This window comes from Muscardinus avellanarius (assembly GCF_963383645.1).
Source record: "Muscardinus avellanarius genome assembly, chromosome: 1".
Classification (NCBI taxonomy): domain Eukaryota; kingdom Metazoa; phylum Chordata; class Mammalia; order Rodentia; family Gliridae; genus Muscardinus; species Muscardinus avellanarius.
The window spans coordinates 158,072,470-158,094,547 of record NC_137786.1 but is presented as its reverse complement, the minus strand read 5'-3'; the positions used below and the strand labels follow the sequence as shown (position 1 = coordinate 158,094,547).

General features: G+C 42.7%; 1 protein-coding gene across 2 annotated transcripts in view; it reads left to right on the top strand.

Annotated features, from left to right (window-relative positions):
• Nucleotides 1-22,078, top strand: part of AMOTL1 (angiomotin like 1) — a gene marked incomplete at both ends in the record, with an annotated part of 170,384 nt that overhangs the window by 14,456 nt on the left and 133,850 nt on the right. The window contains one exon of one of the 2 annotated variants that reach the window (XM_080711644.1): nt 11,260-11,344. The exons of the other annotated variant lie outside the window; for it this stretch is intronic. Coding sequence (XP_080567770.1) covers nt 11,260-11,344 — 85 coding nt within the window. Of the gene's footprint in view, nt 1-11,259; nt 11,345-22,078 lie in introns of those variants that run through there. 2 annotated transcript variants of the gene reach the window in all.

Here is a 22,078-nt window from a genome sequence, read left to right as displayed (position 1 = left end):
AAAATCTAGACTAAAACCAAGATATATTAGTAAGAGAAAAGGTCATCCCAAAGGGTTAAAAGTGTGTATATACATATACATATGTATATATGCACAGGGGTTAAAAGTGTGTGTATGCACACATATACATATTTGCATAAGCATAGTGAATGTTTGAAAAGGCACACAAGAAACTATAATAGTCACCTCTAGGGAATGAGAATGCATTCTTTTTTTTTTTTTTTGCGGGTCTGGGGATGGAACCCAGGGGCATTTGGCCTTCAAGCCACACCCCCTGTCCTATTTCTTATTCATTATTTTGAAACAGGGTCTCACTAAGTTACAGAGGGCCTCACTGAGTAGCTGAGGCTGTCCGGGAACAGTGATCCTCTGGTCTCAGCCTCCCGAATGCTGGGATTACAAGCGTGCGTCACCACGCCCGGCTGAGACTGAATTCTTGATGAATAAGATTTTTCACTTTGGATTAGTCTCACTGTGAATATATTCTCTAGAAAGAAGAATAAGAATATGCATTTCTTTTATAATTAAAAATAGCCTGATTTCCCCTGCTGGAAACCCAAGCCTGTGCAAGGGCATATTCTGTATGTCAGTATTTCTCAGTTGTGGCTCACATTAGAAGTACTTGGGGATATTTTAAGAACTGTGGCTGCCCAGGGACCCACCCCCACTCATGCTGATCTCACAGTCTGGACATATTTTAAAAGTTCCTCATGTGGTTCTAACATGCAGAACCACTGCTGAACATAATGTGAGGCGTTCAAGGGTCCCCAGAAGGCCTGTGATGAGGTACCTTCAGAATATAATTACAAAGTAATCCATCACCTCTCTATCAGGCTGCGTGTTGATATGAGACTGAGCGCAAACAAGTCCAAGGGGAGAGGTAGAAAAGAACAGTGCTCCCATTGTGCAAAAGTATCCATCCCTGTGGCAGGCCTTTTTATCAAAATGTAGACTTGCTCAGGCTCCCTCAACACATAAGAGATTCTTGTAAACTAGTTATGACCCTGAGAGATACAGAAATCTCATGAAAGACCAAAAAAATGGCCAAATAGCTGTACCTCAAACTGATTAATAGCCAAAGGTTCCAAAAGAGCTCCAGGAAACAGGTATTTTGAGCCCCTCCCACGGGTTTTCAGATTTCTTTTGTAGGGAGAATCGCTTTGTTCTAACGAAATGGCTCTTGGAGGCCTGAAAACCAATGGAGAAGGAACCAGAAACCCTGCATGTGTAGCACTCTTTCTTCTATTCTTCCTGTGTTGTCTTTTCCATGCTTCCCTGTTCCAGACCGATTCTGCCTCTGCTCCTGACAGATGATCTGATAGACTCAGCTAGCCCAGGATGGCTGGCCACCGATCAGGTGAGATTTTCCATAGCAGGTGACTACACAGATGGGTCAAATGGTTCATGGAATCATGTGACTATCCCTGGTTAGCCGGCCCAGAGAGGGATTGGAGAGCAACACAAGTGGGGTGCATTAAAGCTGCCTTGGGATTAGAGGTGAAGGGTGATTTCCCTTAGAGTGTGAGAGTGGATGGAATACACACCACAATTATCCTGTTCAGGACACGCACTAAGTCAGAGCTCAGTGAAGGCTGATTTGGAGGGTGTGTTTCAATGGGAGTGTGAGACTGCTTAAGTTTAAATAAAGATGGTAAGGGGAAGCGCAGCAGGAAGATGCCTTCTTCAATCCCAAGGCAGCTTCATACATCCCACTTCTATTGCGCTCCACCTCCTCTCTGGGTCAGCTAGCCAGGGATAGTCATATGATTCCATGAACTACTGACCCATCTTGGTAGTCACCTGGTGTGGAAAATCTTACTCAGTCAGTGGCAGGAAGATTCAGGAGTCCCTGAGTGCTGAACGTCTCCATAGGTCTTTTCTGGCTCTAAGAATCTGGGCTTTTAAAAAGGCTATCCACACCGGGCGTGGTGGCGCACGCTTGTAATCCCCGCGCTTGGGAGGCAGAGACAGGAGGATCACGCAGGTTCGAAGCCAGCCGCGCGCGCTGGCTTAGGAGGCCCTGTTTCCAAGTAAAAATATAAAATAGGTCTGGGAGTGTAGCCCGGAGGTAGAAGGGCTTCCAGGAACCCCAGTACCACCAAAAAAAAAAAAAAAAAAAAAAAAAAAAAAAGGCTATCCAGGCCTGGGATGTCAGGAGAATGACATTAATTTTTCCCTTGACATTGGATCTAGGCCACATGTAGCTATTGAACCTTTGAAACATGCCTAGTTCAAATTGATATGTGGTATATGTGAAAATACCCACTGGATTTCAAAGCCTTGGTATAATTTTTAAAATCTAATATTTTATTAATGATTTTACATTGGTTACATGTTGAAATACTATTTTACTATAATAGATTAAGTAGGGTATGTTATTAAAACGAATTTCACATGTATGACTTTTGTTCATGGGGTGCTGTGGATCGAGTATGCCATCCCACTCCATACATATACTGACACTCTCAAATCCTCAATAGGATGTTATTTGGTGGCGGGACCTTTTTCAGGTGATTAGATGATGAGACTGTGAGGGTGGGATTCCCATCATGGGATTAATATCTTTATAAGAAAAGGAAGAGAGGCCAGGAGTGGTGGTATACTCCTGTAGCCTCAGACTTGGGGTTCAGACAGGAGGAATACAGGTTCAAGGCCAGACTCAGCAACTTAGCAAGCCCTCAGCAACTTAGTGAGATCCTGTTTCAAAACAAAAATTAAATAAAATAGGACTGGGGGTGTAACTCTGAGGTAGAATGTCTTTGGACTCAACATCTAATAGCATAATAAATAAATAAATAAATAGGAAGAGAGACTGGAGCTGGATCTCTCTCTAGCACATGAGGCCATAGGGGGAGGATGGTTGACTGAAACCCAGGAAGAAAGTCCTTTTTGGGGAATAGAATCAATTGGCACCAGGCATGGTGATGCATGTATGTAATCGCAGTATTTGGGAAGCAGAGACAGAAGGATGGCAGGTTTATAGCCAGCCTCAGCAACTTAGTGAGACCCTGTTTCAAAATTTAAAAAAAGTAAAAATAGGGCTGAGGGTGTAGCTCAAATGTTGAACATTCTCCTGAGTTCAGACTCCCCCCCCCCTCTCTCTCTCTCACACACACACACACACACACACACACACACACACACACACTCACACACTCATTCACTCACTCACCTGGCACCTTGATCTAGGATTCCTCAGCCTCCAGAATTGTGAGAAATAAATGTCTATGAGTTAAACTGCCCTGATTATGGTATTTTATTATAGAAGCCTAGCTTGCTGAGACATGCAACCATGAAAACATTTAAAATTATATATGTGGCTCACATCTTTCTAATGAACGGTGCTGCCGTTTTCTCTCTCTCTCTCTCTTTTTTTCCTGACATTTTCCTCTGTTCAGCTGTGGTTGTAAAGATCTATGTATGAACAACAGCCACCCCTTGCCATGGGGCCCGGTCGACAGCCTATTTTGGGTTTGTAATCAGAGCTGTGGCAGTTTATCTTGTTCTGGCTCTTTGTCTCCCAGACTTCAGGTTGCAGTCTCTCAGGAAGCACCACTTAATCCTCTCCTGCAGTTTCCTGGCATCCCACACTCACTGGTATTAGCTTATGGCTTTGCCTCAACAAGTCCTTACTGAACGTTCCTCTGCTTCTTCACCTCTGTTGCTCTTTCCTGACTACTTTCTCCCTCCCTTTCTAGAACTGGCACACAGCAGTGGATTCACATTTACACTCTTACCCATTTTTTCCACTGGTCTTTTCCAAAGAAGTGTACTCTGGCCAGCAGACCTCCCTTTGAGATAAATGACTGCCACATAAAGCCTCCTCACAGCTCTGATTCCTCATGGAATGATGAAGGCTGTGGATGAAACCACATCACTTTCAAAGCATCTTTATTTCAAGTGTTAATTATAATGATAATAAAATAACTACTATAATTATTTATTGAGTATTACCAGCCAGGATTTCTACTAGGTATATTATAGATGGCAAAAATTAGGCTCAATGTCATTATATACCTCGCTCACAGATCACTGTCAGTAAATGGTGGATATGGGATTTAAGTCCAGATCTGTCCCCAAAGTCCTTGCTCTTACCCACTAGGTTTAAACTGCCTCCCACATGTTATGTCAATTCCCAATTGGGCAAGTGAGTTGAAATTCAATGCTGTATAGCAAGTGATGTCTATAAGCAACTTGGCTGAAATAAACAGTACAATTGTGCACTGTTTAGATGATTCTCCAGATGACATTTGATTTCCTCTGTTAAAGATGGAAAAAATAGACTTTATGAGACCTATTTTCACACACTAGACAAAGTTTGAGGCAGATAAGGTGTTTTTTTTTTTTTCTCCCAGAGTCACTATATGAAGGGGGAGGAAAAATCCCAAACCAGATGAGAACCCAGTTCTCCTGAAATACTAATTTTATTTCTTCTTTGCTCATCAATTTTTACTGGGACATTGAACTGCCTGGATGGCAGAATTTGGTGATAAATCTTTTGTTACGATTGCTGATTTAATCCTGAGTTATGTGAGGAGTTTGCAGATATAGGCTCGCTTGAATTTCTCAGCTGAAGATACGTCAGTCTCCATCCAACAAGTATGACCTCAGGTCCAAGCTGGCCAGATATTGTGCTAACGGTGAGAATGGACATATGGATAAGATGTAACTTTGTCCTGAGGAGGCAAACTTCTGTTGGGAAAGACAACCATCTTGTAAATATGTTATCCTCTAATGGCAAAACATTGTCCAGATAGGATATAAAGGCTTCTGGGGAACACAAAGGGAGAAGGACCAGAATCTGCCTGGGAAGGTTTCCTGGTAGAGGACACTTCTGAGTTTGATCTCAATGGACTAACTTTAGAGATAAAAAGCCCGAGTCACTGAGAGTTCTGCAAAGGCCCCCATAATTTATTTACTTCACTAGGTTTCCTAAAAATATGCTGTTGCTACAGTTCCTCAGAGAATAGTAGCATACATTATTTATTGGAACACTTAAAATATCAACATCAATAAATTCCATACTAGCTTTACTCTGCCTGGTTGGAAAAGCCAATTTGAAATACTGGTTTTCAACTTACTCAAACTTTCCAATTCTACAAAGTTGATAAAGGTTCTTGGAAACAGTAAGATGCCTAAAATAATCATTTCAACTCTCCAAACACTGGCCATTTCAGACAGAAGAGGATTCTTTCCTCTAGGACTTTACATCCTTTCATTCATGCAAAGAGGTGGTTGCTTAGAGTATGTTTTTTTTCTTCCAAAAAAGTGTGGTATTTAAGTTTAGGCTGAATAGATATATACTAGGGAGTTACGCACAAGGCAAGGGTTGGACACAGGTCCTAATATGTAGAACCGTCCAGTTCTGGATTCTGTTATTTGCAGATTCTTCATTTACCCTGTGCATGCCTCTTTTATGCTTAGCACAATGTTCTTTAATGATATGTCCAGATATTTGTCTCCCTTGCAAACCTGAACATTTCTTAAAAATATTTTCTATCCCAAGTGTTTACCGTAACTAGTATATAGGAGATACTAAATGAATATTTATTAAATGAATGGATGAATTTATTTTATTTATACATATGTATATTCATGTATATCTTGATTTATATATGTATATCTTGGTTTATAGTTATCAGCAAGTAGTCTTGATGCTGTGATCGTGTTCATGTTCCTGAGAACCAGTGGTTGCTAAAATACCAGAATGCTAAAATATGCCACACGGTTCTCCATGCATGTCGCTTCTAGTTAACTCCTCCTCTAAAGATGGAACCATAAAATGGCAGTTAAGACAGGGCAGAAACATCACGGAGGCTTTTCTGAATTTGTATTCCTAGGTCATGTCCCTGGTGCCATAAGTGAGTGTCAACACAGTGGCCAGAGCCCTAGATGTGACGCAGTTGCAATAGGTAGGCAGGTGTCTCCCATGGGGTATCGGGAGCATAGTTTCATCCCAGGCTGGGGAGGAAGACAGATGTGTGAGGGGCAGGGACTCCAGAGCACAGTGGGCAGAAGGAAGGGCAGGTGTGCAGGCTGAAGGAGGAGCCTGGCTGAGGAAATCTCAGCCAGTGGGACTAGATGAGGAGCTTACCATGGGGCCAGGAAGCAAAGGCAGATACGGTATGGTTTGGGGTTGAGAATTTGCCAAAAATGCAGAGGAGGTAGGCGAGGTCACACTAACAGACAATTACAATACAGTGTGCCAAATGGTATTACATGTAAGCACAGGTAACTCATGCAAGCCTTTGAGGAGCACATAGTTGAGTCTAAGATGAAATGTGGTGGCGCACGCTTGTAATCCCAGCATTTGGGAGAGTGAGACAGGAGGATCATGGTTTGCAGACAGCCTCAGCTACTACTTAGGCCCTTTGCGACTCAGTGAGACCTGCTTCAAAATGAAGAATAAAAAATAGGGATGAGGGTGTAGGTCGGAGGTAGAATGCCCTTAGGTTCCATACCCAGTACTGCAAAATTGAAAAATAAATAAATAAGCCGGGTGTGGTGGCGCACGCTTGTAATCCCCGCGCTTGGGAGGCAAAGACAGGAGGATCGCGCAGGTTCAAAGCCAGCCGCACTGGCTTAAGAGACCCTGTTTCCAAATATAAATATGTAAAATAGGTGTCTGGGAGTGTAGCCCGGAGGTAGAAAGGTTTCCAAGAACCCCAGTACCACCAATTAAAAAAAATAAAAAATAAATAAATAAGTAAATAAATCAAAAGAAAGGAAGAAAGAAAGAAAGGTGAAGGGTAGGCTATAATTAGCACAGTGAAGAGGGTGGGCCGGAAGAACAATCATGCTAGAGTTCTAGAAATGGCTGAATATCCAAAAGACCAAAAAGAGGTATTATTCAGGTACTGAAAATACCTTGTCAGAGTTGATTTGGCCTTATACGCCATATTAAGTAGTCCGAGCTTTCTTCTGGAAACAGTGAATCACTGGAGTATTTTAGTCAGGGAGCAACATTATCAGATTTGTGTTTTAAAAATATTACTATAAACTGGGCACAGTGGTGTACACTTGTAATCCCAGTACTTGGGAGAGTCACACACTCATGGTACAGACTCACAGCCAGCCTCAGCAACTTAGCAAGACCCAGTTTCAAAAATAAAAAATAAAAAACATGGTTGTGGTAGCAGAGGTAGAATGCCTTGGGTTCCATCTCCAAAGACACCATTTCCCCCCAAATTCTATAAACCAGGCTTACTGGCACACTTTATTTATTTATTTATTTATTTATTTATTTATTTATTTATTTTTGGTGGTACTGGGGGTGGAACCCAGGGGCTTTCTACCTCCGGGCTATACTCCCAGACCTATTTTATATTTTATTTGGAAACAGGGTCTCACTAAGTTGCTGAGAGCCTCACTAAGTAGCTGAGGCTGGCTTCGAACCCGTGTGATCCTCCTCTCTCACCCTCCCAAGCGTGGGGATTACAAGCGTGCGCCACCACGCCCGGCAGTGGTACACTTCTATAATTCCAATATTTGGGAAGCTCAGATAGAAGCTAAGATTCGAGGACAGGCTCAGCAATTTAACAAGACTCTTTGCAACTTAGTAGAACCCTGTTTCAATATAAAAAAAAAAAAAGAAAGGGCAGGTAACTTGGAGGTAGAATGTCCCTGGGATCAATCCACAGTACTACAAAATAAATAAATCAACAAACAATTATAACAAAAGTGTGGAGAATAGGATGAAGGGAAGTAGGACCAGTATTTCAGTAAGCTAATGATGGATCAATTAAAGCTGAGGAAACAAAAAACAGAAGTACCTATCCATCTTGAGACATTCAGAAGTTAGGACAGAGCTTAGTGGTTGACAGAATGTAAGATGCAGTCATGGATCAAGCGTGGCCAGGTTTCTGACGTGGGTAGCTGGTAGACGGCTCACTGTGGAGGGACAGCAGTGAGAGGAGTATGTCAGTATCGGGAGCATTCTGGTCACGAGTCAGTCAGAGAGTCAAACCTTCGTCAGTCTAAACTGCCTCACGCCACTTCATCAGAGTAGATGTGTCTCTTTAGGGAGTCTAATGAGATATAAGACCTGGCTAAGGTCCTCACTCACTGGTTATTATCATTTAATCATCCACTTAGTCAACTGATATTTATTAAATACCAATATGTGTTCATTCCATAGGCACCAATGTCGTTCTATGCAGATGGCTAAGTTCTATACAATCGATTCTCAGAGTCAGAGTTACAACTGTAAGTTTTCAGTAGTCTTTCCTACTCATCCCAGCCCAACTTATGAATATTGCTTGAACTGGCACGTGATTCTGTAAAGGAAAGTATGTCCTCGCTTCCTGTTCCTATAATTACAGTCACTTTTTTTATTAAATGCTCATGGCTGCCTTAAATTTTCGTTTCTTCTTCATGAACTTAGTTTTTGATAGAGTTTTTACTTGGATGGAAGTTAAATACTTTCGGGAAAACCCTGAATAAGTTGTTTTATATGCCAGAGGCTGGGAAACTTTTCCAGGTTCCAGAGCTTTATGAGCAACTCTGAGTCTTACTGTGACTCAAGGGATAGTGTTGGAGTTTCAGGAACATATGTGATTGATCAAAGTCTTCCTCGCAATACTTGTATCTGATGCAATTTCATTTCACATTTGCTGCTTGGCTTTTCCAAGCTGAGGTGTGAAATTTGAGAAGCAGAGAAATCAGCAGGCTTTGCAGGTTGACGTTAATAAAACACGCAACATGAACCAATGTAGTTCAGATTAATAAAATGAAATGCATACAAGAGTCTAACCTCACATGTCCAGAAGATACCATCTTGCAAATTTGTTTCCTGGAGGTCAAAGGGAGTCTAGGGATTGAAGGAGGAATGGGGAATCTATTTTGAAAACCACTCTGATTAATCAGGAATGGTTAGTTTTGTCAAAGCTCTTAGAATCTCCAACTCACTTCTCAAGGATACTGCTAGCATTCATGAAGTGATTTGAAATGACCTGTGTATTGTAAATTAGAAGAACGTGCTATAATTGTTCATGTTATTTCATAATCAATAAATATATAAAATGTTAGATAGTTATTTTAGTTGATTAAAAGATATCAGTGTAACCCTGGTTCAAAGCTGGATTTTTAATTTTGCACAGAGAACATTATTGCTCAATAGCAGACTATCTCTTGTTCCAATTAGTCACCTCTCATGTATTGTGGCTGGTGTCTCAGTTACCTAATGGATAAACAATACAGCTTCCTCAGCCCCCTGAGGTAGGTGGATAGGTTGACTTTGTATCTAATAGAATAACATTACAGCCTGCAAATCTCGGAAGCCTGAACAGGTCTAACAATGCCTATTCTTATTAAAAATATATTTTTATTGGTGCATTATAATTATACATTATAGTGAGGCTCAAAGTGATGCAACATACATGCACATAGCATTTGGTGTTTTTCCCTCTGGATTCCACCCTGCTCCCCCCTCTCTGCACCTGTTAGTAAGATTAGTAGTGATACCTTTATATATGAACATAACATCATTTGAACTGTTACCTTCATCAAGCCTCCTTTTTCTCCTCTCCACTTCCCTCCCCTACACTCTGTCTATAATTCTACTGGTATCTCTCATTTATCTGAAGTCCCTTGTGACAACATCTATTCTTAATTCTCTTACTTAAAGCTGAGTAAATTTAAGCCCAAAGAAAGTAAGTGGTTTCCCTCAGAGTCACCCAGTTAGTGCCAGAGTCAGGACTAGCAGCTGGGTTTACTATTAAGCCCAATGTTCTCAAGATTGCTTTGTGCTCTGGTCACACTATACTAGAATTCTCTTCTAAAACTATTGGGTGGACTCAAATTCCTAATAAACTAGTACCACTAAAGTGCATTCTAGTCTTTTGTACGTCCTGGTATTTTATTAGAAATTTGTGTTTGTTTGGTGCAGCTCCCACGAGCACACCACTTCTCCAGGCTGACAGCCAAAAAACAACAAGTGGATCCGCCATGTCTGCAGTCTGGTAGGCAGTGCTGGAACCTGCAGGGCAACTTTGAACTGCATTCTAGAGACCAAAGCAAGCCAGCTGGTCTGATTACAGCAAGCGATAATCAGTGCCTATCCTAATTAGGCTGGCAGGATTTCTGCCACAGTGAATGTCAAAACTGGCTGCACTTACAGATGTGGCGACTCAGTTGCGTTCAATTATTCAACCACTTTCCTTTGAAGATCTGCTGCATGCAGAGTGTTATTAACATCTCTTTGTTATTTATTTATTTATTTATTTATTTATTTATTTATTTACTTTGCGGTACTAGGGATGAAATCCAGGGGCATTCAACCTCTCAGCTACAACCTCAGCTCTATTTTTTACTCTTTATTTTGAAACAGGGTCTCACTAAGTTTCCGTGGGCCTCACTAAGTAGCTGAGGCTGGCTGTGAACCTGTGACCCTCCTGTCTCAGCCTCCCAAGTACTGGAATTACAAACGTGCGCCATCACGCCCAGCTCGTAGATCTTTTTATCATATGGGCTCAAGTTTGGCCAGTTTAATCAATCTAGATACAATATATCTGTAGAGATTCTCCAGGATAATTTTCTCAAATATGGCCAGGGAGATGACCTTTCCAGGAGATCCAAAAGCTCTCAGGACGGATACCTTTCTATTGTGATTTTAAAGAGAAAGTGGAAAATTGGTCTCCAGGTTCCCTTGGCTATGGGGTTTTTCTGTAAAATAATAATTACTGCATACTTTTTCAGATTACAGAATCCATACACATTCAATGTAGAAATACGAAAAATTTCAAAGAGAATAAAAAGTAGTCATAATTCCAATACAACAAAAGGGTATGTATGAATATATTCTTCCTTCCCTCCCTCTCATTTTCCTTCCTTCCTTCCTTCCTTCCTTCCTTTTTTTCTTCCTTTTCTCCCATTCTTTCTCTGTGTTACAGAATTGAGACCTTACTGTATACGTCCCTGAAATTCTAGGAGTTTTATGAAACAGGCCTAAGTAAATAAGAAGCTCCTTGCTCAAAGCCTAACACATGTTAGTTACTCCATAATTTGTTAATCAAAAGGACATGGACACTTAGTTTGTGAGCTTGAGCAACCTCATACTCAGGCTGTGCCCAAATCTAGACAACAAACTTCATGCCAGAGGAACATAATGAGATGAAAACTGGCTACTTTTTATTCCCACAAAATCTTCCCATTGCCAAGAGAGCATCAATAGTAATTCATATCCCTTTTTTGTGCTTCTTATGTATTCCAGGAGATTCTGCTTGATCTGAGCGCTGCACATACAAGGGGCTTCCTGGAAATATGGATCTCGGTGAAAAATGGGCTTTGGAGGAAGGAAGCTGGGTGCCCCACAGTGGAGTCCATCATTTTCCCAGCACCAGAGGGGGTATGGCCGCTTTTGATGTCCTCAATACCCGGAGTACCTTCAGCTCCTGCACCTTCTACCCTCGGCCCAGCTGTTCTTAGCATGTGCACAGTACCTGTTGCCTCTGGGTCTGCTTCAGTACCTGAAGCAACTGGGTCTTGTTGAGTTGTGGAGGGTCTTGCTAAGTTGCTAAGGCTGGCCTCAAGCCTGCAATTCTCCTGTGGGATTGCAGGTGTTTCAAAATAAAAAACAAACAAAAAAAAAAGGACTGGGAGTAGGGTTAATAGCGTGGAGGTAAAATGTCTCTGGGTTCAATGCCTAGTACCAAAAAGACCAAAAGAGTGGCCAGGTGGAGAAAAGAGGGAAAGGGCTTTGAAGTCTGAGAGATCTGGGGTCAGGCACCCAATTTCTTCCTTACCTGGGCTCTAGCATGAGAATAACAATGTCTGCTTTTTGGGGGGAGTGGGAGGGAGAATTTCCTTTTTAAATTTTATTGGTGCACTATAGTCTCAAATCGTAATGTGGATCATGTTGACAATGGCTTATATTCACACGGTACTCGGTGCCCCCCACTTCCCCTTTTCCCTCCCTCCCAATACTGAATGTTCATGTTAACAATGTTATATTCACATGTGTGCACATATTCGAATGCAGCTCCTCCATTAATCAACCTCAGCCTTCTTCCTCTCCTATCCTCCCATTCTAGCTTTGGTGAGATTTCTCCTTCATTGTCTGGAGTCCTTCTGGTATCGCTAATACTCCCTAGCCTGAGCATAGTAGAGAAAACATATGCCCCTTCTCTTTCTGTGCTTGGCTGATCTCAATTAACATAATGTTCTCCAGGTCTTTCCATCTTCTTGCGAATGACATGATTTTGTTCTCCATTAGCTGAGTAGAATCGCATTGTGTGTATTTCTCATAATTTTGTAATCCATTCATCTGTTGATGGAGACCTAGGCTGGTTCCATAGTTTGGCTATTGCGCGCACCCACCATGCATCAGGCCCTGTGTTCCCGCTTTGCTCTGGAGGATGCTGCAGGGATGACTAGCTTGCCCTCCCCTTCTTTTGCTTTGTCCAGTTATTTGATTAATGTGACTCAACTTTAAACGATGGTGGGGATGTTGTTACTTGTATGTGTGTGTGGTACTGGTGATTGAACCCAGGGGCCTTGTACCTCTGAGCACCCCCAAACCCATTTTATTTATTTATTTATTTATATTTATTTTTGTGGTACTAGGAATGGAACCCAGGGGCTTTCTATCTCTTGGTTAAACTCCTAGACCTATTTCATATTTCATTTGGAATCAGGGCCTCACTAAGTGGCTGAGGCTGGCTTCGAAACTATGTGATCCCCCTGTCTCAGCCTTCCAAGCGCTGGGATTACAAGCGTGCGCCACCATGCCCGGCTTTATTTTTTATTTTGAAACAGGATCTTTCCAAGTTGTTGAGAGCCTCACTAAGTTGCTGAGCCTGATCTTGAACCTTTAATATTACGGTCTCAGCCTCCCATGTGTTGGAATTACAGTTGTGCGCCACCATGTCTGACTACTCTAGCACTTTGTAGGGGTTATTAAATCAATACCTCTTCACAGCTCATGGAATTAAAGTGAACCACCTTGGCTGAGCATACAGGCCTTTCTGGTGAAACTTCTCTTGGCTGCCTCTCAAGACTTAGGCCTGCCGCTCATCGCTAGAAACACCCCCTACCCTTTTGCTTGAGGACCTCCTTCTGGGGCCTCACATACTGTGGACCTCTGCAAAGCCTATTCCCATTCACCTTCCACTTGGCCAGTCCCTTTTAACCTTTGAAGCTCCAGTTTAAGTCAGCTGTGCAGAGATTTCTTCCTGCCATGGCCACCTGCCCACCCCCATCCTGGTCTTAATGAGAGTCCGTCCACAGTGCGGCCACAGCACTTTGCACATGGCTTTGTGATGGTCTAGATTCTGAACAGCCTGTGAGCTTTGGAGGCAAATATTTATGCATCTTTGCATCTCTTCCACTGCAACATAGTAACCACTTCATGCATATTTGATGACTAGCCCAGTGGCTGGATAAATGAATGGGTGGTGGGTAGGACCACATCCTCTGCTTTCACAGAGAGGCTGTAGCAACCCATCCTCTGCTTTCACAGAGAGGCTGTGGCAATACAGAGCTGCTTCTGGCACCACCATGTCACTTCACCCTTCTTTCAGCACACTGACAACATTTCACTTGATGGCCCCAAGCTGATTTACCAAAACTTGAAGGTAGAGGAGGGAAGGGAAGTAGATGGGTTTGGCCCACTGGTGATTTTGTAACCAAGGCAATAGAATCATCCAACCTAGAATTTTAGAACTGAAAGACACCTTAGGGTTTCCTGTAACAAAGGGGCCACAATGCTTATTGTGACCAGCTTCAGACACCACACCACCCCTTAGTGAGTTCACATGGAATACACCTACACTCTTTGGGGCAAGGTTGGCCAGTCAGAAGGGGAGCCAAACTCGTGTTGAGGTCTGCTTGGAGGGGAGACACTGCTGTTGGGTAAGTGATGATCTTGGTGGCAGCAGATTCTAGAAAATCTGGCCCCTGTTCAGATAATCAGTCTGCAATGATAGAGCTGAACAAGATAAGGCATGGCCTGTGTTCCTGCATAGTATAAGGGATGAGCAGGGCTGAAATTTGAGACTCCTTGCAGGCAGCTGGTATTAGGATGGTGCTAGGCCAGGGCAGGGATTTAGGAAGGATGTGGGTCCCAAATGGACTGAGACGGGTACCAAGAAGGGAATCTGATGGAGTCTTGAAGTGAGATGAGGAAATTCATTTGGAAACAAAGTGTGCTGGCTCCACTGAGCCAGAGCTAAGTCAGAATTGGGTAAATTAAATTAATAAATAACCTTATTAGGTATATGCAATGACACTACACTAAGCCTTTTTTGCATAGACATAAATTATCTTAAACAATTCTCATAACTTTATTAAAATTCTACAAATGATAAAACTGGGCCTGAGAAGGCAGAGAAACTTGTTCGAGGTCATTTGGCTTATAAGTGACGGAGCTGAGACTTGAACCTACATCTTCCTTATCCCAGCCACCGTAGACTATTTGATCCTCAATTCACTCCCCAACACTCCCTACTCTGCCATCATAACTTAAGGTTCTTTTGGTGCAGTTACCAACTTTTATTACTGGAGATTTGTCACAGTAGAAAAGAGCTAGCTCTGAGCAGGGCCAGAAGAGAAACAGTGCTATTGGAACATGTGGATTGTCATCCAAGCCTGCAGCCGCCTCAGCAAATGTCCAAGGCCTTGGCCACCTGCTTCTGAGCATCTTCTCTGTACACTGCATTTCTCGACCCCACCCTTCCCCACCACTAATACCAGCTGCCCCATCTGAACCCTCATGTGGGTTAGTGGAGTTTGCATTTCTAGTGAATTACGAGGAAAATGCAGGAAGTGTCCGGGTCTTGGGAATTTGTTCTTGGCTTCATGGAGTCTGGAGAGAACTGCATTATCTGCCAGGGAGGCTCAGTCATCCTGTTGAGTCACAAGCCTCTTGGCAGACCTACACAACACCTGCCCCTGTGTTATCCCTTAGAGGTTCACAGGCTGCCTTAAGGCTGGGACTGCATCTAGGATGCTGCCTGGGAGAGCCCCAGGTGCCTGGTGGTGATAAGGCCTTTCTGAAGGAAAGTCCCTCTGTCCTAAAAATACTCCCCAAATATTCCCAACGACCTGAGCTAATGGGGTTATTAACTTATTTGCAAGGTCTGAGGCACATTTTCCAAATAAAATTGCATGTAGTCCCTGGCTCATGAAACACAAGGGGACACTGTCGGCCAATGCCTTGCTTCTGACTGTCTCATTACGAGTGGACCTGGCTCTCCCTTTGGTTTGCCCCCTGCCACACCGTGTGCATGGGGATTTGGTGCAGGAGGAGAGGCTCTTCTCAGTGAATCCACAGAACATTTCTTCTTCTTTGAGGTATGCTCACTCAGCTATTTGGAGATCTTGCTGTCACTCACTCTTCCCAGGGGACTCAGCCTGCTTCCACTCCTCATTAAGAGAGAGGCAGGAAGTCTGGGAAGCACAGCCAGGCTGCGTGGGCAGGTGTACCACAGAAATCCAGTGGGACTGTCTCCATGACGCTTCCCCAAACAGGAAGGAGCAGGTTTCCCTTCTGGGGCCTCTCAGGGTCAGGGAGAGTTTTAACATTGCTCCGGAAGGAAGGAAGCTACCCTGTCTGAAAGCTGTGTGCCAAGCAATCCCATGCATGGGATTTCATTATTCAAACCCTAACTGGAACCTTGAGAAGTAGTTACTCTCATTTCCATTTTGCAGATGAGAAAATAGAATCTCAGAAAGGCCAGTGGCTCCTTTGGCAAAACAGTAGCAGAGCTCATGTTTGGACTCAGGTTTTACACTCTGGATCCATTGTCTTATCCTTTACTTTTCTGTTGGTTCCAAAGAGTGATGCCATTTTACATTTCCGCCTTTCTGTGAAGTTTGATGCTATCTTGCTTGCATGAAAGACGAAAATAAAAATATAATAGATTCTGTTACCCATGGTGTGTGGGGGGGGCACAGGCACCATTGCGTGCACGCGTGATGCTGGGCAGTGAACCCAGGATCATTCTACCCCTGAGCTACACCTCCAGCCCTATTTTATTTTTTATTTGGAAACAAAATCTCCATAAGTTCCTGAGGCTGGCTTCAAACCTGTGATCCTCCTGTCTTAGCCTCCCATGTATTGGGATTACAGGTGTGTGCCCCCACTCTCAGCTCCCTGTGACCTTTCCAATGTGCTTGTTCCAGTATGCTTGCTCTTCTACCCCATCTGTTTAATGGACACGAGCACAGACGAGGCAGCTTTGGGGACTCTTAACAGATAGTGATGAAACTAGGGTTAAAGCCCAGGCCCCTGCTGTCCCTCACCACCTATACTATGAGGACAGCTGAGGCAACTTACTGGAAAACACACTTTTATGTCGAAGAGGAGAGGTGCCCATGCAGCCTAGAAGATTCTATTTGCAGCTCTGAAAGAAACATTCTCACTCAAGCTTCTGTCCGGGACTCTGGTGAAAAATATAAGATCACGGTAGTTTCTGAATTTCAGTAGACACTCATATTCATCCAACAGATTTTTAAGAATAGTTTAGTCATAGATTTCAATTGCGGCAAATGCGTTTGCCCTTAATCTCAACACAGGATATTTTGTCTGATTTTGCTCGATAGATCCAACTGTGTATAAGTTGGAAGTATATGATTTTCCTCAGCAGGAATCTTTTTCTGTGTGTATTTTTGGAATTGTTCTTTATTCTGATTCATGTCTATGTCTACATACACCATCTAGTATCTTCTTGGCTCAGCCTTTTATTTCCTTTGAAATGATGTCGAGTGAGGGTTCTTTTGAATCTTTATCTTTGCACTATACTTGGCAATAGGAATCTGGGGTGGGGGGCTGGATGGATATGACTTGTTTGTGTATTTTATTTTGCAAAACACCTGGCTTTTGTTAATAGAATCTCTTGCATTGGTGTTTAGATTTTTTAAAAAGACCATATCTAGTATTTTCACCAGAACAAAACCTTGGCTTCCCAACACACTTCAAGTCTGATTATCTTTCATATTGTTTCTGCTAAGGACAATGACTTTTTTGGGGTGAGATATAGTTAACTGTCTTTTTTTTTTTTTGCGGTACTGGGGATGGAACGCAGGGGCATTCTATCTCCAAGCCACAGCCCCCCCAGCCCTATTTTTTATTCTTTATTTTGAAACAGGGTCTTGCTGAGTTGCAAAGGGCCTCACTATATAGCTGAGGTTGTCTGTGAACTGGGATCCTCCTGTCTCAGCCTCCCGAATGCTGGGATTACAAGTGTGTGCCAACACGTCTGGCTTAAACTGTTCTTATAGAACCCACTTCTTCTGGAATTTATAAAGAACTAAGGCAATTATCTAAGGTTCTGTTTTAATTTAGGGGGAAATAAAGCAACTGTATTTTCTTCCTTCTTTTTTATCAAATATTATAAAGTGAGCTTGTGCTAAAAGAGAATAATATTAAGCCCTAAGAGAAGTAGTGCATGATGGTGATCCCAGTATTTGGGAAGCAGAGACAAGAAGATCACAGGTTCACCGCCAGCCTTAGCAACTTAGTGAGACCCTGTCTCAAAAAAAAAAAAAAAAAAAAGACTGACGGTGTAGCTTAGAGTTAGAATGCTCCTGGATTCAGTCTCCAGTAACACACACACACACACACACACACACACACACACACACACACACACACACACCCTAAGAGAAGGGGAATGTCCGTTGGGCCAGTTCAGCCCAGGAACTAATGCTGTGACCAATTCATTACAAATTCTTTCTGATACAGCCTTACTAGTGGGCCCTGCATCTGTCCTTGGTGTCATCTGATGGCATGTCCTAAGAGATGCAGATGAGAGACAAGGACACAGAACAGTCTTGCTGTGCTCAGGAGGCCACAGATCTTCTCTTCCCTCCCCAGTCAGCCCAAATCTGGGTGGACATTGCTTCTCTGCTCTCTTCTGCTATGCTGCTAACTAGCAGAGGCCCCCAGGAGCCAGATGGTGACCTGCAGAGAGGGCGGGCAGAGGGCAAAGTCAGGCTAGAGAGAAAGGCAGAGAGAGGGCTCCACTCACTTCCTCCTGTCTTTCATACTTGAAATTGGTGACCTCCCCAGGAACTGCGTTGGGAAGGCAATGAACAGAAGCTGGCAGGCCCCAGCCAACATTGTAACTTGTTATTTTGTCATCTCTGGGGCTCTTTCTTGCAAAGAGAATTGATAGCATACCTTGGCTGGAAAACAACTTTTTCCCCCATATGGCACTAACCCCCTCACCAACTTCTGGGAAGAAGAAGTATATCTGGATAAGAACCAAACTCCTTTGTTCCTGAACCTAAGTGTTTAGTCCCTGAGGGACCCATAGAAGCCCTCTCTTTGGACTCTGCTTCAGACAAACCTGGCAGTTGAGGCAGGTCCCGCCACCTCTGCAGCAGAGGCTGGCCAGGGGCTGATGGCATTCCCAGACTGCTCAGGGCATGCTCCTGGCTCAGGGCTGGAGACCCTACACACAGTGGCACGTCAGTGCTAGGCATTCTGCTAAAAATTCCTTTGATCCCAGAGTTGTGTCCAGTATTTCTGTGACTGTGTGTATCCCACTTACTAAGACATGAGGGCTCTGACTGTCCCACAAGACTGAAGTATATACTTTAAACAACTAAATTGTGCTTAAAATTTCACTGATTTAATAGCTAATAAGGCATTCTACTAACCCTTAGGACTTTGTAATGCACTATCTTGTCTTACTAAACAGAGAATAGGCATGCTTCAGCTTATGTTAGGGGCGGAGAAAATTTTCAATTAAAAGTGTATTGCCTTTAATTTGGAATCTCTATTATATCCAACTTATTTAATAATTCATATACTCTTTTAAATATGCCTAAAAATATCTATCAGGATGCTCTGTAAGCTGTGGGGAAGGTTTCAGGCTGGGGATGGAAACTGGGATAGGGTAGGATAGGATAGGAAGTTGTTATTTTTCAGTTAATGCCATATGTACTAAATTTTTCTTTACTTCAAACAGATATATATTTACATAATAAAATTAATTTAAAAGGTCTAGAGTAATATAGAGAAAAAATATTGAACTGAATGGGCTTCCAAAGGCCATTCAGTCCATCATGTGTCGGGTAAGTAGTAACAGTGACTTATGTAAACCTCACCTTGAGCCACTGACATACTTCTCCTGTCTGTGTCCCTGCACCATGGGTCCCACTCTCTAGTAAATGCTGCCCTCAAAGTAGGAGCAGGGACCCCCTACTGCTGTCTTCAGGGGCCATGGCTAACGGGGGAACAGGAAAAAGAGGGCACTTTGGCATGCTCTATAACCCTATTAAAAGGAAACCGAACATTTAATAAACACCTGTCGCATGCTGGATACTGTGGCTGGCCTGTCTCATACTTTATTTTGCTACTTCCAACAATCCAAAGATATAAGTATTTTTAGGAAACTGAGACTCTGGGAGAGTTAGTGACATCTCGGAGAGATTGCTCCTTAAAAATTGACAGCTGAGCCAGAGCTGAGACACATGCCCAGTACTTGGGAGGCTGAGAGAGGAGGATCACAGGTTCAAAACCAGCCTCAGAAACTTAGCAAGGCCCTCAACAATTTAGTGAGACCCTGTTTCAAAACAAAAAAAGTTTGAAAAGGGCTGGGGGTGTGTAGCTCAAAGGTAGAATACTCCTGGGTTCCATCCCCAGTACCATATACATAAAAGAAAAAAAATTAACAAAGCTGAGATTCAAACCTATAAACTTGTGCATTATCTATTATAACTCAGTGGCCCTCTAGCAGAACCATTTCTCTGTTAAGAAGCCTAAAAAGGTCATATGACTAGGCTGTATAGACATTGCCTGAGATTCAAGAAGGCGGAGGGCATGAGGGTGCGGATTATCTCTATGTCCCCAGTGCCTAGCACAGTGCTGAAAGCATGATCAATTCCCAATAAATGTCAGTTTAATATTAAATATTACTGTTTGCTTTGCTTCATCAGATAGAAAATTGGAATAATATTACTTAGAAGCATTTTCAACAGTAATTATTGAGTCAGGAAAAATGTTATTTTAATTAGCCTACAGTTGATTGGAAAGTTCAAATAACTAAAGTGCTGCAAAGAAGGTCCTTTGCTTACAAGTTGAGTTGTTCATTCATATGAACAAATCGAAAGGGAGTTCACTTTGAATGAGAGCAGTTTGGCAGAACAGCTGGGCAGGTTCCAGACTCCAATCACCTTTTGGTGATTTGTAATACTCTTTCTCTTTATCAGCTTTGTGCTGCTACAACAAAATACCAGAGACTAGGTAATTTATAAATAATAAAAATTTATCCATGGTTATGAAAGCTAAAAAGTGCAAGAGCATGTTGCTGGCATCTGCACAACCTCTGATGGGGGCCTCCTCTCTGCATCATAACATGGTAAAGATGATGCAGAGCAAATGTACTAGCCCAGATCTCTTTTTCTTTTTAAAAGCCACTACTAGCCAGGCATGGTGACGCACGCTTGTAATCCCAGCATTCAGGAAGCTGAGACCGGAGTATTGTGGTTTGCGGACAGCCTCAGCTACTTAGTGAGGCCCTCTACAACTCAGTGAAACCCAGTTTCAAAATAAAGAATAAAAAAATAGGGCAGGGGTGTAGCTCGGAGGTCGAATGCCCTTGGGTTCCATCCCCAGACTTGCCAAAAAAAAAAAGCTACTATTGCCACCACTGGAACCCTGCCCTCATCTAATCCTATTTACTTTCCAAAGCCCCCACATCTAAATACCATGAAAAAAAAATTATATATATATATATATATATATATATATATATATATATATATATAGCTTTGAATGTGCAATCCTCTTGTTTCATCCTTCCAAGTACTGGGATTATAGGTGTGCACCACCACACTCAGCTTTTATTATTATTATTATTAGTAGTAGTAGTAGTGGTGGTGGCAGTTTTTTTTGTGATACTGGGGATTGAACCCAAAAGCATTGTACCTCCAAGCTACACTCCCAGCCCTTTTTATATTTTGTTTTGAAACAGGATCTTACCAGGTTGCTGAGAGTATCAATGCATTGCTAAGTCTGTCCTTGAACCTAGAATCCTTCTGTCTCAGCCTCCCAAGCACTGAGAGTAAAGGCATGCACCACCACACCTGGCAATGAAAGCTTTTTAAAAATTATTTTTAAAGATAAGAAACTAGCATGCCTGTACACTTTGGGAATGGCCTAAGACAAAGGAAAGCATTAATTTAGTTGGGAAATAGTGAAAAGCCTTGTGAATGGGATCTGATCCACAATGGAGTTGACTTTGGGTAGAATACGGATGCCTCTTTCATAGTAATAGAAAAGCAGGGGAGTAAATAAGCCAAAGATAGGGTAATTGCTGGGATTCACCAGGTCCACCTGTGCTTAGGGTTCAACAATTGAAATAAGACCAGACAGCGTGATTTCACACTTCTCCACTCAGATTTAGCTGAGTGTGGGCAGAGAGAATGTAGAAAATTAGATTTTCCTAGCATTGTGTTTTTTTTTTCATTAAAATAGTTTGGAAAGCCAGGCATGGTGGTGCACGCTTGTAATCCCCCTGCTTAGGAGGCAGAGACAGGAGGATCGCGCAGGTTCAAAGCCAGTCTCGCTGGCTTAAGAGACCCTGTTTCCAAATAGAAATATAAAATACATCTCAGAGTGTAGCCTGGAGGTAGAAGGGTTCCATTTCCAGTACCACACACACACAAAAATAGTTTGGAAAGAGAAAAAGACTGAATTTGAGGATATATGTAAGAGATAAATGATGATGGCAATTAACCTAAAAACTAAAGATGGGAGGGAGGTCAGGATAAGAGAGAAACAGAAAAAGTCATATGGTAGGTAAATGATAGCTGCTAGCAGCGTCAAGGAGACACTGGGCTACGATAACAGAGGGAATAAACCAGGAAGATATGAGGTGGTGCCACGTGGGAGAGTCGGATAGTTGGCATTGACCTTGAGGATGGTGTCGCTAGGAGCTGAGGGGCCTGGGCTGGTGGAGCAGGCCAAAGATGGGAGAGGAAGTCAAAGTCCAGAGTGTGAGAAGGATCCACTATGTAGGTATGGAAAAAAACAAGGATTGTCACAGGAAAGCTCTTGAGGGAAGTAATGGTCAGCCAGATGCCAATATCTTCAGAGAAGGATGTGGAATAACACCAGTGTCTGTGGATGGCT